Source organism: Anabrus simplex, chromosome 6, assembly GCF_040414725.1.
Source record: "Anabrus simplex isolate iqAnaSimp1 chromosome 6, ASM4041472v1, whole genome shotgun sequence".
In the NCBI taxonomy this organism is placed as follows: Eukaryota; Metazoa; Arthropoda; class Insecta; order Orthoptera; family Tettigoniidae; genus Anabrus; species Anabrus simplex.
In genome coordinates this window covers 275,996,301-276,012,402 of record NC_090270.1, presented here as the reverse complement: position 1 = coordinate 276,012,402, position 16,102 = coordinate 275,996,301, and the positions used below count along the sequence as shown (strand labels likewise).

Here is a 16,102-nt window from a genome sequence, read left to right as displayed (position 1 = left end):
GGTATTTGGAAGATCGTATGTGTACAAATTAAAAAGGAGTGGAGCCTGCACAGATCCCTGTGGGAGCCCATCATTTATTTTGTGCACCCTACTTGTAGAGTTTTCTGAAAACATTTGGAAATACCTATTGCTGAGCATATTGCCTATTAGAGTTGTTAGTTTCCGACAAGGGATGACACTAATGAATTTGAGCAGCAGTTTGTCATACCAAACGCTCTCATAAGCAGCAGTTAGATCTAAGAAGACACCCATGCTTATCAACTTCTTCTCAAAGCCATTTTCATATGAGTTGCTACTGTTAGCACCTATTCCTCACATCCTCTTCCTGGTCTAAATCCAGCTTGCTCTTGTTGATGGCCGAGGAGATTCTATTGTAAATCAGTCTCTCCAGCAGCTTGAATGTGACACTAAGGAGTCCAATGGTGCAGTAGTTTTCAACTTTTGAAGGGTCTTTGTTTGGCTTTAGTATAGCAACGATCTTGGTTTTCCTGAATAGGCTTTGGCTAGTGGCATTACGTCGCACCGACACAGATAGGTCTTTTACAAGTGATTATTTTCATGTTCAACATTTAATAACAGATAGGTCTTATAGCAACGATAGGGTTTTCCTGAATAGTGGAGGCAGAAAACCTGTTCCTACAGTGTTGGAAAAGGTGTTCAACCATCTAACGGTAGCTGGACCACTGTGTAACAGAAATTTGGGATAAATGCCATCAACACCTGCTGCCTTTCCAGGTTTCATGCACTTCATAGCTTCTATAGTCTCTTCTAGTTGAAATGTGACAGAGAACTCAGATGATTGTGAAGCTGATCTTTTCCTTTTATTCAATTGTTGTCTGACTTGTCTTATGATATCTTTTTCCTTTCTTGACTTGGAGTTAGTAATCATGTGTTTGGCCATATCATCTAAGTTTATGTTACATTTTTGCCTGATGGTATTTTTTGTTGTTTCCAGTTTCCAGATTAAGGACCAGGCCTTTTTGCTGGAGTGAGTATGGTCCAAGGATTCTACGATTTCTTGCTACTTGTTTTATCTGTTTTCATTTAGTGATTATAGAAGGACAGAGGCAGTTGCAGGATCACCATTGTCTTCATATTCCTTGAGAAGCTTTTTGTTGTCTTCATTCCAGCCAGGGATGTACTCTTTGCGGTAACCTCCTGGTATGCATCGTTTTGCTGCACCTTTCAGTTTACCAATAAATCTGCTGTAGTTGTTGAAATTGGGTTTTATCCATCTTATATTTGAGTCAGTCTGTTTTGAAAATTCTGTCCAATTTGCTTTGTTGAAGTTCCATCGTGGTCTCGAGTAGGAGAGGATAATGGGTATGAACAGACCTGTCTGGAGAATTACTGGCTGGTGCTAGCTGTGAGGGAACCTGGCTAGTACTGTGCGACGCCCTCATTGGGAATGTTTGGAAACTGCGTAATGAAGCGTAGGCCAGGTGTATAGCCATGTTTCCATCGTACAGAGATAAAAATTGCTTTATCTTTAGCATCATAAACGAGTTTGAGGTTTTCTGTATCCATCCAGTCAACAAATTTTTGTCCTCCATTTTCATCACACTCCTAATATCCCCAGAGAGTATGATGGCTGTTGAAGTCTCCAGCGATGATGCTTGGCTGTTGTAGTGTGTGTAGGGGTGGAGAAGGCCAGATGAATCCTGGTGGTTTGTGTAAGTTGATTATCGTCAGGTTAGCCACCTTAACTATTGCTGTAAAGACATTGTCATCTGAAGTTGATGGCAGAACTTCGTAGTTGCTGATGTTATTTCTTATATAGGTTACTAATCCATATTTGGGATGATTGTTTCTAGCCACAGGCTTAAACCCTTGAATCCTTCCTCTGCTGTAAATCTGTACGTCATCTTCAGCATGAGTTTCTTGGAGTAAGATGACATCAATTTGATGATTCTTCAAGCTTTTGGATAAATATTCACACTTTGATCTCCTTATATCCTCTTCGCTGAGTTGGTAAATTTGTATTGATGGTCCAATCTTATGAACTTAAGGATCCTGAGAAGAACCTATTCGGGTATTCTTTCTCCTTAATCTTTAACCGAGAGGTCAATTAAGACAGTTCGGTCTCATCATAAATATTGTCGCTTTCTTGGCACTACCCGGGGGACATGTGCAGAGTAATGAGGAGGTAATTTCTGCGGACATGAGCAACATTGGAAATGGAAGTGGTGGCTTCTTTTGCCAATGGGAAGGTAAGTTTATCTTTGAGGATAACAGAACTGACAGTGTTTTTGTTAGTCACTCTATGCTGCCGAACTTATTGTTACAGTTGATTAGTCATTGGGCTTTTATTCTCAAAATAGCAGATTGATGGCATTTGAGGGAGTTGGAGCAACAAATGTGACAACTCCGTGTCATTCTCTTCCAGACTTTTAAAACATTCGGTGGGATAAGGTTCTGAAAGCCCAACATCTCTGTGAATCTCAAAGCCAATTATCTTTCAGCGGCCGTAACCACATCATTGTCTTATCCTGCTGTATACATAAAACACTAAGTAGAGTAATTGCCATTATTCTCTGCATTTTTTGAAGCACAGAAACCATACTGAGACTCAGGAAGAATCTTCTCAGAGACAACCTGGAAATGGCTAAGTAGAATCCTTGCAAGAAGTTTCTCATATTAAAAAGTTTATTGTGAAGAGCTTTGTCTTTAAGGATAAGCCTCCACTTTGACCGACCAACTAAAGAAAGAAAGAAAGAAAGAAAGAATGAAAGGAAGATAGATGCTGAAATGGTCAGAAGGCATCACTAAGTTGGGCTGTGTTTCCAATGTTGACATAAGAAAATGATTCTGCATTGAGCCGATACAGGAGCAAATTCATGAATGCCAACTGGAATGGCTTAGACATGCTACAAGTAGAAGCAGACAAAATTGGAGAGATGGACATCATGTTGGAAATATATCCAAGAGATGATCTAAGCAATGTTGAACTGATATATTACACGACATGAAGAGAGTAAATCTATACCTTAATACAGACTTTAACCGAAGATCATTGTCTCACCTGTATGTGCTTGCATTCGGAATATAGTGGATTTGAGCCCAACTGTCGGCAGCCCTGAATGTAGCTTTCCGTGGTTTCCCATGCTTGCTAACTTGCTTGCTTGCTTGCTTTTGAAATCACCAAAGGTTATAACAATAAAATTGTATATCTGAAAGCAGATTGCTGACTATACAATATTATTACTTATTAATTTACTTGGAGAATTACACTGGCTATACACTTAATGTGTGCATCAGAGTTGCTTGATTTACCAACATGAACAGTATGATGATCTATGAATACAGCTGATATAAAAAATAATGCTATAAAATATTCACAATTCCTGTTGGGCATTATAAACATTTTAGTTCTTTATTATTTACTTGGTGATCATACCTCCTATCCTAGTTTCATTTAAGGTGACTGAATTTCTTTCTTGTGTGTAGGCGGTTCTACTAGTTAGTTAGCAAGAATCTTCACATTTATATTTTCCCTGTTTCATTCCAATTTCCCACCATACTAAATTATGTACTCCAGCCCTCCCGCTTATACCATTAGACCGCACCTCGTATCAGTTATATTGTCTCAACATCGGTTGTAAAGTAATGGGGTTGGTGGAAAAATTGTCAAACATTGAGATGCGTTATGTGATCATATTTCTGCATGTGAAGGGCACATCAACACTGAAAAAGTTCTAGAAGACTACATGAGTTGTGAGGTAAAAGCTCCACATTGCTGCAAGATAACACAAGCCGACCTTACAGTTGCTTTGGGAGGTGTTGAACTGCTCTGTTCTGATCTGGCATCAACTAATACCCACACCTATGGGACTCTAAAGAAGCTTCTAGGTGTGCTTGCTTGTTGATGATGATGCTTGTTGTTTAACCTGAATCCGCCCAGCGTGCCATATATGGCACGGCAAACTACACAGTCTTCTTGGACTCTTATTATTGAAACCGCGCGCACTGTATTGTTTACTACGGTATTGTCGTGCTCATAGAAGTCCCGCCTATCTTACGTGACTTGGTTTTAGTATATTGTGCTCATTTGTGTGGTATAGCTACATAAAAAAAGACTTGTTTTCACGAGTGCCAGTTATGGCTGCACGTTTGAAGTAAGTAATTCCTGTTTCCTTCTATAGTTATATATATGGACCCTATTGCGCTAGATTTTTCTCTAAGGTGCGTATGTGTATGGGGATTAGCTTAGGCATGTCTTGGCGATGATTGGTGTCCTTTCATGTGAAGTAGAAATTTGGTGGTACTTATCTGGCACGCTGGGCGGAAGTGCTGTCTTTCTGTCCGGCATAACTCAGCCTATAATTGTTATAGTTCTGATGTTACTTTCCGTTCATTTCATTCTTCATTATCAACCTAGCAGTGCATAATAGTGTAGGCTATAAATTATATGGTTAAATTAAACCATTTTTAATCACACAGAGTAAAATTTTCACATAAAATTGACACTTCACTGTGGTTTTCTTGTTTAAATGTATCTCTAATGCAGTTATTCGTCCAGTCTTTTCACGTGCTTCACATTTATGGGTTCGTACATTTTTCTAGGCGAATTTCATTACAAGAAGTACTCGACTTGTTGGAAAATGATGAACTTTCCGACGTAGAAAATGTATTCATCGAGCCTCCAGACGCTGCAGTTTTGTCGGACGAAGACGGCAGAAATGAAGATGGAGGTGGCTTCGCCGACAATTTACCTGGTAGCCAGCTTCTAGCGAACACAGAATTAGTGACCCGTGAAACTCCAACTGACTATCAAGACTTCGAAGAGGTGCCTGTTGAAGTGGATCAAGCTGAGTTGGCACAAGTAAGACCCAGAAAGGTACATCAAATTCCTGCAAAATGGGAAAAGCGAAACCTTATCACACGTTCAGGAATATTCCCCAACAGTGACTTCACCGAACTTCGAGAAAAATTGTGCGTTGAACTGTTCAAGTCAATTTTTACAGATGACATTTTTGATCATTTAGTTTCTGAATTTAACAAATATGCCAGCTTTTTGAATTGTCCTTCCCCCAATATTACTAGGCAAGAAATGAAAGTTTTCATTGCAATTTTGATTTTATCTGGATACAATACCGTTCCATCGAAGAGATCATATTGGGAGGACACGTGTGATGTGCACCATTCTGTGGTGGCAAGTGCTATGCGGCGAAACAGGTTTCTTGAAATTTGCCGTTTCATTCACTGTGTTAATAATACGAAACCAAATTTCAACGACAAAATGTGGAAGCTGACACCTCTGATTGACCTTCTACGTGCCCGTTTCATTTAAAACTTTCAAGCTGAGGAGCACTTGTCATATGATGAGTGTATGGTGCCATATTTCGGAAGGCATTCCTGCAAACAATTTATAAGAGGAAAACCCATTCATTTTGGTTTCAAGGTATGGTGTCTAAACACTTGTCATGGATATCTTGTAGATTTTGAAATATACCAAGGAAAAATCCTAAAGCGAATGCCCAGTATGAAGCAGAATTTGGGAAGTGTGCAGCCCCTCTTGTAACAATGCTGGATAATCTTTGACCGGACCTGAAAAATTTGCCCTTCAAATTATACTTCACCGAGCTCGATAGCTGCAGTCGCTTAAGTGCGGCCAGTATCCAGTATTAGGGAGATAGTAGGTTCGAACCCCACTGTCGGCAGCCCTGAAGATGGTTTTCCGTGGTTTCCCATTTTCACACCAGGCAAATGCTGGGGCTGTACCTTAATTAAGGCCACGGCCGCTTCCTTCCCACTCCTAGCCCTCTCCTCTCCCATCGTCGCCATAAGACCTATCTGTGTCGGTGCGACGTGAAGCAATTAGCAAAAAAAAAAATTTTAAAATTATACTTCGACAATCTCTTCACTGGAATGGGATTGCTAACACATCTTGGTGCACAGGGATATGGTGCTACAGGCACACTTCGAGAAAATCGCATTCCTAAGGATTGTAATCTGAAATCTTCCGCTACCATGAAGAAGGAAAAGCGGGGTACATATGATTACCTAAAGAGCTTAGAGGAAGGTGTTCAGGTTTGCCGTTGGGTGGATAATTCAGTAGTAACCGTAGCATCTACATGCTATGGAGTGCACCCTGAAAAACATGTATCTCGTTATGTGAAAGAAAAAGGACAGGCTAGAGGTGGAAAAGTCAGAGTGTCAGCCATACATGATTTCTCAGTACAATGTGGGTATGGAAGGTCCGTCGTATGGGTCGTAACTTGACAGATGTGCGAATCGGAATACGAGGGAAAAAATGGTACTGGGCAATATTTGCCTGGCTCGTTGATGTAGGAATGCATAATGCATGGCAGCTGAAACACATGTCTGGAGAAGGCATTTCTCACCTTGATTTTCGACGAGCAATTGTCCAGACTTACCTCACACTCTACAAAGCTGCTCCCTTGTTCAGCAGATCTCATTGTTTTGGACATAATGCAGTGCAGGAACTTCGGTACGATGGAATGCATCACTGGCCTTCTACAATTCCAGGAGCGAAGAGAAGAAGATGCGTGTCAGAAAACTGCCTTGCTAGGCCTAGAACCCAGTGTACGAAGTGCAATGTAGGTTTATGTGTAGACTGTTTTACCGATTATCATACGCGCAAAGTAAATAAGTAGTGTGTACTTGCCTTTCAGAATATCATCGTTAGTGCAGTACTTACATGAACAAGTGACTTACCTTTCTACATAACGCTGCTATAATTCTTCGTAGGGACTGATTGCCTCACGATGTAATGTAATAAGTAATGTAATAAGTGTTTTGGGTAGCCTGTGAGATTCTAGCATTATTATTTAAAATGTAAGTTCATTTCCTCATAAAATTAACAACTCAGGTCATTTACAACCCCTATAAAATCATCCCTAGTACCAAAAATCAAACATCTAGGTATTTTAATAGTTCTGGAAGGACATTATTTTTGTAATATGTGCAAATATTGAAGAAAATCTTGTATACTGATAATTTACAAAGAAGATATTGGATGAAAGCATATCAATAAGTAAAATGCGGAATAACATATAAACTCCCGTATATGAAACAGAAGACAGCACTACCGCCCAGCGTGCCATATATGGCATGGGCCTTTTTTCGGAAGTTACGTGCCAAATGAATAAAATGAAAGCTTTTCCGGGATCTTCACATGCACATTATCCAACACTAAAAGTTACAACTTGATTCTCAAAAAAATAAAATCTTGGGCGGATCCAGGTTAAAGGGACCTAAATATAGTTGTAAGATTATTTGAATTGACACCGAAGTAAGTGAGCTGGCATATCTCAATGTAGGGCATTTCACGTTGATTATTTCTTATCCAAGGGAAGTACCTTCTTGGTATATCATTAAAATAAATGCTTAGGCATGTACAAGGACAGTGTGTAAAAATAATACAAATAACGTTTATTCTATATATTATACAGTACATATATTCAGAAATTGCAGCTGTTCACGCATTATTAGGGTCCCGTTACCTTATTTACTAAATTATGCTTGTATAATTTCTTGGTTATGGAATTGTTGAATCACTTTACTTTGATTTATTAATTTCTTATGTTTTCAGTTTAAGCATAGAGATATCTTCAAGAGTCCAATGTCTGAAAATGTTCTCCTTGTTGTAGGATAAAGATGCTCCTGTTCTTCAAGCTCATGAAACCTACAGCCCATCCGTAGACACATCACATGACGTGTTTTGTGTGCCGACTGCAAGAATGCCTCTTCAGAACAAGAAGTACCGCTTGGAAGAGACACCATACATTGCTAATCTGCACATCGCCCTTGAAAAGGCTCTAAGTCGACCAGTGTCCTACCACAATCAGGAGAGGCATCTGCTGATGATCAAGTGGATAGAACAACATGTCCTCATTGCAGTATTGGTTTGTATTGTCACTGGCTCCTTTGATTTCTACCCTTACATATTTGACTGCATGGTTACTGATCTGAAGCAGTTCATAAGTGATGATGTAAATGCTATTTTTGGTACAGTTTTTATAACTGTGTGGATTTCTGTGACACTTTCTGTTTGTTCAGAAAAACTCTGCTGAATGGGACTATTCAAATAAGCCAACAAATATTGGAAAATGATAAACGTTCCCTTCTGGACAGAAACATTCAGACATACTTTGATGGATATGAGGAGCTGCATCTAAATATAGAGCTGCATTTTTACTGGCAACAATAATACACTTGCAATGTTGTTATCATTTCTTTTTAAATTTTTGTAGGCTGGCATAAGTTATGTTGTGTGGTATAGATTTGATTTTGAACTATCATACCCCCTACATGGTATTACTACTGTTGACAACTGATGAAATCATCATCTTCTTCCTTTTATTCCCTTAAATATCATCCCTAATTCCCAGCAAATCTTATTCCAACATGGTTGCTGACTCAGCCAATTTTATATATTTCCTTCCATGTCCAAAAGCAAAGTTGTGATTTGATGTGACTGTTGATATTGCGATTACAGCCATGAGATCTCCATTTTTATATGGAATCTGAACGATACAGACGCAGGTTTTCATTGAGAAAATGTCCGCCTCTATAACGTAACAGTTAGTGTTGTTAGCTGCCACCCTCGGGGGGCCCGGGTTCGATTCCCGATACTGCCAGAAATTTAAGAATGGCAGGAGGGATGGTATGTGGTTGAAATGGTACATGCAGTTCATCTCCATTGGGCGCGTAGCCTGAAAAGAGCTGCACCACCTCTGGATGAGGACACAAGTTTACTTTATTTTAGTGAGAAAATCCCCACTCTTTCCATTCCATATCCCCCCTGCCACAGTGCTAAAACCCAGATAGGCCTTGACCTACCAAGCAACTGCTGCTCAGCCCAAAGATCTGCAGATCACGAGGTGAAGCATGGTCAGTGCAACAAATCCTCTCGGCCGTTATTTTTGGTTTTCTAGACCAAAGTCACCATCTCACTGTCAGGAGCTCCAGTTGTAATCATGTAGGCTGAGTGGACCTCAAACCAACCCTCAAATCCAAGTAAAATTCCCTCACCTGGCTGGGAAGTGAACCCGGGGCCTCCAAGTGAGAGGCAGGCACACCACCCCTAGACCATGGGGCCAGCATCTCATATTCCCCACTCATAGTAATCTCTCTTTCTTGGCATTATTCCCATCTGACTGCAGGGCATACACATGTTCAGTATCTGCACACTTATTACGGTTAAAGGCATCCTTGGGGCAGGGATAATATTGGCTTTCTTCATGTTTTTGTTAACCCATTTACATGAGATTTTTTATGAACATGAAAGACATTAGAATTAGGAACATTAGACATTGGAATTTTTTAAAGCAGAATTGTAACCTGCGATACATTATCTTACTGTTAATCAAATAATTTAATATTGTTCGTGAAAACGTACATATGATATTTACTTTTTATTTGACAAAGCTTAGTGTAATGGGCCTGGAAACAGTCTTTAAAGAGTCAAGATTAGTGTAAAGGACCTGGAAACAGTCCTTCAAGTGAAGTGGAACTTGGCATTAGCCACTTTTTCAGCCCCCTGCTTGTGTGGTTTTGCAGTGTATAAGAACAATTACGACAACAACCACTATCATCACCAGTTATTTCATTACCGTGATGACTGCATACTAACTCCATGTTGACAGTGCTAACTGTAGACCGACTTGGCAATAAAAATCTAAATACACAAATATCTCTATTATTATAGCTTATAGGGGGAAATGTTGGGAATACAGTAAATTTATGCATTATTTTTCATGGGGAGGGGAAAATTGATGATGAATGTGGGAAAACGGTAAATGTGGATAATTACAAGTAAAAAATCTCATTGTAGACCGTATTGGACATCAGATATGAACATTAAAACAAGAATAATAGTTAACATCACCTTTCCAATACTTATCATGAACAACAAAAACTCACCATTTAAAAAGATAAGTATTGGAAAGGTGGTGTTAACTATTATTCTTGTTTTAATGTTCAAATGTGGATAACATAAAAAATAGGGGGAAAGCAAAATAATAAAATACGGGTACTGTATTTGGACATTTTTCATCAAACAAATCTTTTAACAACAACAACAACAACAACAACAACAGCGTGTGGCCCCCCGGAGTGACCTGGTGCAGATCTTTTAAGTTGTCGCATGATAGGTGATCTACATGCCTATGAAAATGCAGCCCCACCTATGGTGTATTCTAATGCTGAAGTCGGTACAAACACAGCCCCCAAACCATCAGAATTAACAAAGGAAAGTTAAAATCCCTGACCCAATTGAGACCCCTTGGACCAAAGGCCAAAACGCACTAAACATTTAGCCATGGAGCTGGACATGCTCGTACTATACATAATGGCGTCAAAATATTGCAACCATGATATACATGGTTCATGTTTGTGGGTTACTGTAGTCACGTCCTAGTTCGTGAACCATGAGCAACGGCTGAGTGGCCTAGTAAGTGGTCCTGATAGTTGGGATACCAGTTGCTATGGAATGGGAGTGGGCATCTCGGACATATTCTGAGTCGTGGCCCTCCTTGTGCTCAGGCGGCTAGGACTATACAATTTACCGGTGGTCCATAACCCGTTAGAGGAGAGATCCTCACTTGGACTATGTGCAAGTAGGGCAGCATCCTGCTTCATGAATTTACCGAGCTCAGAACACTTTAAGCAAGCCTCGGACCTATGGGAGTAAAGGAGTCCCACTCCCATTTGACAGGCGAGGGACTCCTTGGACACAACTTGGCAAACAAAATGGAATTCGATGGGGAGCTATCAATATTAATGGGGCTTATGGAAGAAAGAAGGTAGAACTGGCTGAGTCAGCAAAGAGGATGCATCTGGATGTGCTAGGAGTAAGTGATATTCGGGTAAGAAGAGATAATGAGGAAGAGATAGGAGATTATAAAGTGTACTTGACGGGTGTTAGAAAGGGAAGGGCAGAGTCTGGGGTAGGGCTCTTTATCAGGAATACCATTGCACGCAACATAGTTTCTGTTAGGCACGTAAATGAACAAATGATGTGGGTAGATTTGTCAGTGGGAGGAATTAGGACAAGAATTGTTTCCGTGTATTCACCATGTGACGGTGCAGATGAGGATGAAGTTGACAAGTTTTATGAAGCATTGAGTGACATCGTGGTCAGGGTCAACAGCAAGGATAGAATAATGCTAATGGGCGATTTCAATGCGAGAGTTGGTAATAGATCTGAAGGATACGAAAGAGTGATTGGTAAATGTGGGGAAGATATGGAGGCTAATGGGAATGGGAAGCGTTTTCTGGACTTCTGTGCTAGTATGGGTTTAGCTGTTACGAATACATTCTTCAAGCATAAGGCTATTCACCGCTACACATAGGAGGCTAGGGGTACCAGATCCATAATAGACTATATCTTAATAGACTTTGAATTCAGGAAATCTGTTAGGAATGTACGAGTTTTTCGCGGATTTTTCGATGATACAGACCACTATCTGATCTGTAGTGAACTAAGTATCTCTAGGCCTAGGGTAGAGAAAGTGAAATCTGTCTGCAAACGAATAAGGGTAGAAAATCTCCAGGACGAGGAAATTAGACAGAAGTACATGGATATGATTAGTGAGAAGTTTCGAACAGTAGACAGTAAGCAGGTTCAGGATATAGAAAATGAATGGGTGGCATACAGGGATGCTGTAGTAGAAACAGCAAGGGAATGCCTAGGAACAACTGTGTGTAAAGATGGGAAAAGGCGAACATCTTGGTGGAATGATGAAGTGAGAGCAGCCTGTAAACATAAAAAGAAGGCTTATCAGAAATGGCTACAAACAAGGGCCGAGTCTGACAGGGATTGGTACGTAGATGAAAGAAACAGAGCAAAACAAATAGTTGTTGAATCCAAAAAGAAGTCATGGGAAGAGTTTGGTAATAACCTGGAAAGGCTAGGTCAAGCAGCAGGGAAACCTTTCTGGACACTAATAAAGAATCTTAGGAAGGGAGGGAAAAAAGGAAATGAACAGTGTTTTGAGTAATTCAGGTGAACTCATAATAGATCCCAGGGAATCGCTGGAGAGGTGGAGGGAATATTTTGAACCTCTTCTCAATGTAAAAGGAAATCATCATGGTGGTGTTGCAAACAGCCAAGCTCATGGGGAGGAGGAAAATGATGTTGGTGAAATTATGCTTGAGGAAGTGGAAAGGATAGTAAATAAACTCCATTGCCATAAAGCAGCAGGAATAGATGAAATTAGACCTGAAATGGTGAAGTGTAGTGGGAAGGCAGGGATGAAATGGCTTCATGGAGTAGTAAAATTAGCGTGGAGTGTTGGTAAGGTACCTTCAGATTGGACAAAAGCAGTAATTGCACCTATCTATAAGCAAGGGAACAGGAAGGATTGCAACAACTTTTGAGGTTGATTAGTATACCAGGGAAAGTATTCAGTGGCATCTTGGAAGGGAGGGTGCGGTCAGTCGTTGAAAGGAAGTTGGATGAAAACCCGAGTGGTTTCAGACCACAAAGAGGCTGTCAGGATCAGATTTTCAGTATGCGCCAGGTAATTGAAAAATGCTACGAGAGGAATAGGCAGTTGTGTTTATGTTTTGTAGATCTAGAGAAAGCATATGACTGGGTACCAAGGGAAAAGATGTTCGCCATACTGGGGGACTATGGAATTAAAGGTAGATTATTAAAATCAATCAAAGGCATTTATGTTGACAATTGGGCTTCAGTGAGAATTGATGGTAGAATGAGTTCTTGGTTCAGGGTACTTACAGGAGTTAGACAATGCTGTTATCTTTCACCTTTGCTATTCATAGTTTACATGGATCATCTGCTGAACGGTATAAAATGGCAGGGAGGGATTCAGTTAGGTGGAAATGTAGTAAGCAGTTTGGCCTATGCTGACGACTTGGTCTTAATGGCAGACTGTGCCGAAAACCTGCAGTCTAATATCTTGGAACTTGAAAATAGGTGCAATGAGTATGGTATGAAAATTAGCCTCTCAAAGACTAAATTGATGTCGGTAGGTAAGAAATTCAACAGAATTGAATGTCAGATTGGTGATACAAAGCTAGAACAGGTCGATAATTTCAAGTATTTAGGTTGTGTGTTCTCCCAGGATGGTAATATAGTAAGTGAGATTGAATCAAGGTGTAGTAAAGCTAATGCACTGAGCTCGCAGTTGCGATCAGCAGTATTCTGTAAGAAGGAAGTGAGCTCCCAGACGAAACTATCTTTACATCGATCTGTTTTCAGACCAACTTTGCTTTACGGGAGCGAAAGCTGGGTGGACTCATGATATCTTATTCATAAGTTAGAAGTAACAGACATGAAAGTAGCAAGAATGATTGTTGGTACCAACAGGTGGGAACAATGGCAGGAGGGTACTCGGAATGAGGAGATAAAGGCTAATTTAGGAATGAACTCGATGGATGAAGCTGTACGCATAAATCGGCTTCGGTGGTGTGGTCATGTGAGGCGAATGGAGGAGGATAGGTTACCTAAGAGAATAATGGACTCTGTTATGTAGGGTAAGAGAAGTAGAGGCAGACCAAGACGACGATGGTTAGACTCGGTTTCTAACGATTTAAAGATAAGAGGTATAGAACTAAATGAGGCCACAACACTAGTTGCAAATCGAGGATTGTTGCGACGTTTAGTAAATTCTCAGAGGCTTGCAGACTGAACGCTGAAAGGCATAACAGTCTATAATGATAATGTATGTATGTATGTATGATATACGTGTTGAAAATAAAAAACGTGACTTTTATTCCATTTTGTTTCATAACATAAAAAATAGGGGGTAAGCAAAATAATAAAATACGGGTTCTGTATTTGGACATTTTTCATCAAATAAATCTTTTAACAACAACAACAATGGCGTGTGGCCCCCGGAGTGACCTGGTGCAGATCTTTTAAGTTGTCGCATTATAGGTGATCTACATGCCTATGAAAATGCAGTCCCTTTTGACCAAGCTCTCATAAAAACCAACTGCTTCCAATGTAAAATCTGCTCGTCAAATCAAGACCAGTTCGAGGAAACTACCAATACCTCATAATAATTGAAAACCTTTAAGGTCAATTCTCTGGTTGCAATATGTGGAAATTTCAGCGATAACCTATATTATAGTAAAGATCCCATAGACCTTTCATGTATGATAGGTTTAAGATCCAATCCAGCGCGGCTCAGACGATGTTACATAGATTAGAAATTCAACATGGCGTTTATCGGAGAATGTCACAGCGTACTATGCAAGGCTGCCTACTTAGGAAATATGAGACCAGGCTAGTGAAAATGTTATTGGTCTGGCTTGGTTAGGTGCGGCTTGCAACATGACAATTGGGCAGGGGGCAACAGAGTGGTCAACAGGCCTCTAGCATCCCACACACTCCACAAGGTACAATGTGATTAATCACCCTGTGACTATTTAAAAAGTACCTGGTGCACACTGTGATGATTTTAAACTGCACGATTTTCTCATTTGCAACTAAGGTGGCAGCCCTAGCTGGCCAATAGCAACACAGAAAATGATGGCAAATCTGAGTTTTACAGTGTCCCCATTTTAATTTTTGCAAATAAGAATACTTCTAGGGGTCGGTTAGTGGGTTGAGGAGAAGCGTTGGTGCCAGGAGGCTCGTGAGGTTGTGCGTGAATAACCTGAGCACAGCTCTCCAGCCCTCAAGTTCTTGCTCGAGACTAGCAACTCGGAATCACTCGTACATTCTGGCATAATAGGTTGCCGCTGTTCTGTGCTAGAGTACTGAGCTGTCGCTTTAAATTCAAAAAACGTTTTGTGTGTATTTTTCTTACATTCGATTGATCTATGCGAGAAAATGGTGTCCGAGGAAAATACATTTTTGATGATTGATGCAATAAAACGATAGTTCAAGGAATGATAGATGCGGAGAAATTTAACGCTGGTTTATATGTAACATAACACAAGAAGTAGAAACACGAAAGCAAGCAGTCACCATAATGTAATAAGCACCGCGAGGCATTGTAGTAGCAGTCAAAGGGACGCACCATCATTTAAATATTGCGAAAAAGAAAAACATGTCAACATTTCAAGATTCTCAGATTGATGTCCCTTTTGACCAAGCTCTCATAAAAACGAACTGCTTCCAATGTAAAATCTGCTCGTCAAATCAAGACCAGTTCGAGGAAACTACCAATATGCTGCATTTTACCTTTTACAACTAATAAATTACAGAAGCATGCCTCAAACCAATACATGACGCAGAATATTTCCAACCTCTTTAACACGCATTCAAGGCTTTAAGCTTTAGACGCTATTTAGTTTTAACAGAATTTACGACTCATATTTTTACACAATAAGTCAACTAACAATTGTTTAAAAAAGAAAAGAAAAAAGAACTTTAGAATTTTAGCCAAATCTCATTATTGTGAAGATATTACTGTGTTTTGGACGTCAGTGTTATTAGAATCAATGTACATCCCATCTTTAGCACTGTCATTTTAAATTGTTAAACTGTCCATTGTGTTTACAAATGCCTATGTTCATGTATTTTATCACTTAGTTTTTAGAATCATAATTAAGTACAAATTAGTTATAAGCAAATTAACAATGACCTTGAGATAAGTTACAAAGGCTTAGGATGCTCAAAACCGAGCGAAATATGTCCCTTTTAATGTAGTGTTGTAGTAATACGAATTTCTAACAACACAAAATCAATTGTCCACGAGCCTACTACGCTGGCATAGCAGGAGGAGAGGTGATACTCCCACGTGGTGCATCCCAGGTGGCGGATAGGGGGGTCCTAACCAGCTTGCCGGCGGACTTGAGGGAAATAAAATACCTCTCACGGACCAAACACACTACCCCCTGTGGGTGGGGGACGCACATGTAGAATACGCCCGCGGTATCCCCTGCCTGTCGTAAGAGGCGACTACAAGGGGCGACCAAGGGATGATTGAATTAGAACCATGAAACTACTCTTGATTCGTATCATCATGCGGGAACACCATGGGTTGCCTGTACTTGCGAGTAGTACCACTAAATTGGTACGAAATAGGTTTGTGATTAGTAGCAGTAAAGAGGCTGGCCTGGGGGTTTCCAGTACCCGTGCGTCGTACCCATGTGAGCAACACCGCAGGTCTGGGCGTAGCCTGTGAGTTGTACCACTATATGAGCGGCACCGTGGGTCTGC

The 16,102-nt window shown here is 40.3% G+C and overlaps 1 protein-coding gene across 1 annotated transcript in view; it reads left to right on the top strand.

The window, feature by feature from the left end:
* The window catches only part of l(2)k05819 (transmembrane protein 94-like protein l(2)k05819), a 304,060-nt gene that overhangs the window by 109,735 nt on the left and 178,223 nt on the right, over positions 1-16,102 (top strand). The window contains exon 7 of the mRNA XM_067150433.2: positions 7,614-7,868. Coding sequence (XP_067006534.2) covers positions 7,614-7,868 — 255 coding nt within the window. The remainder of the gene's footprint in view (positions 1-7,613; positions 7,869-16,102) is intronic.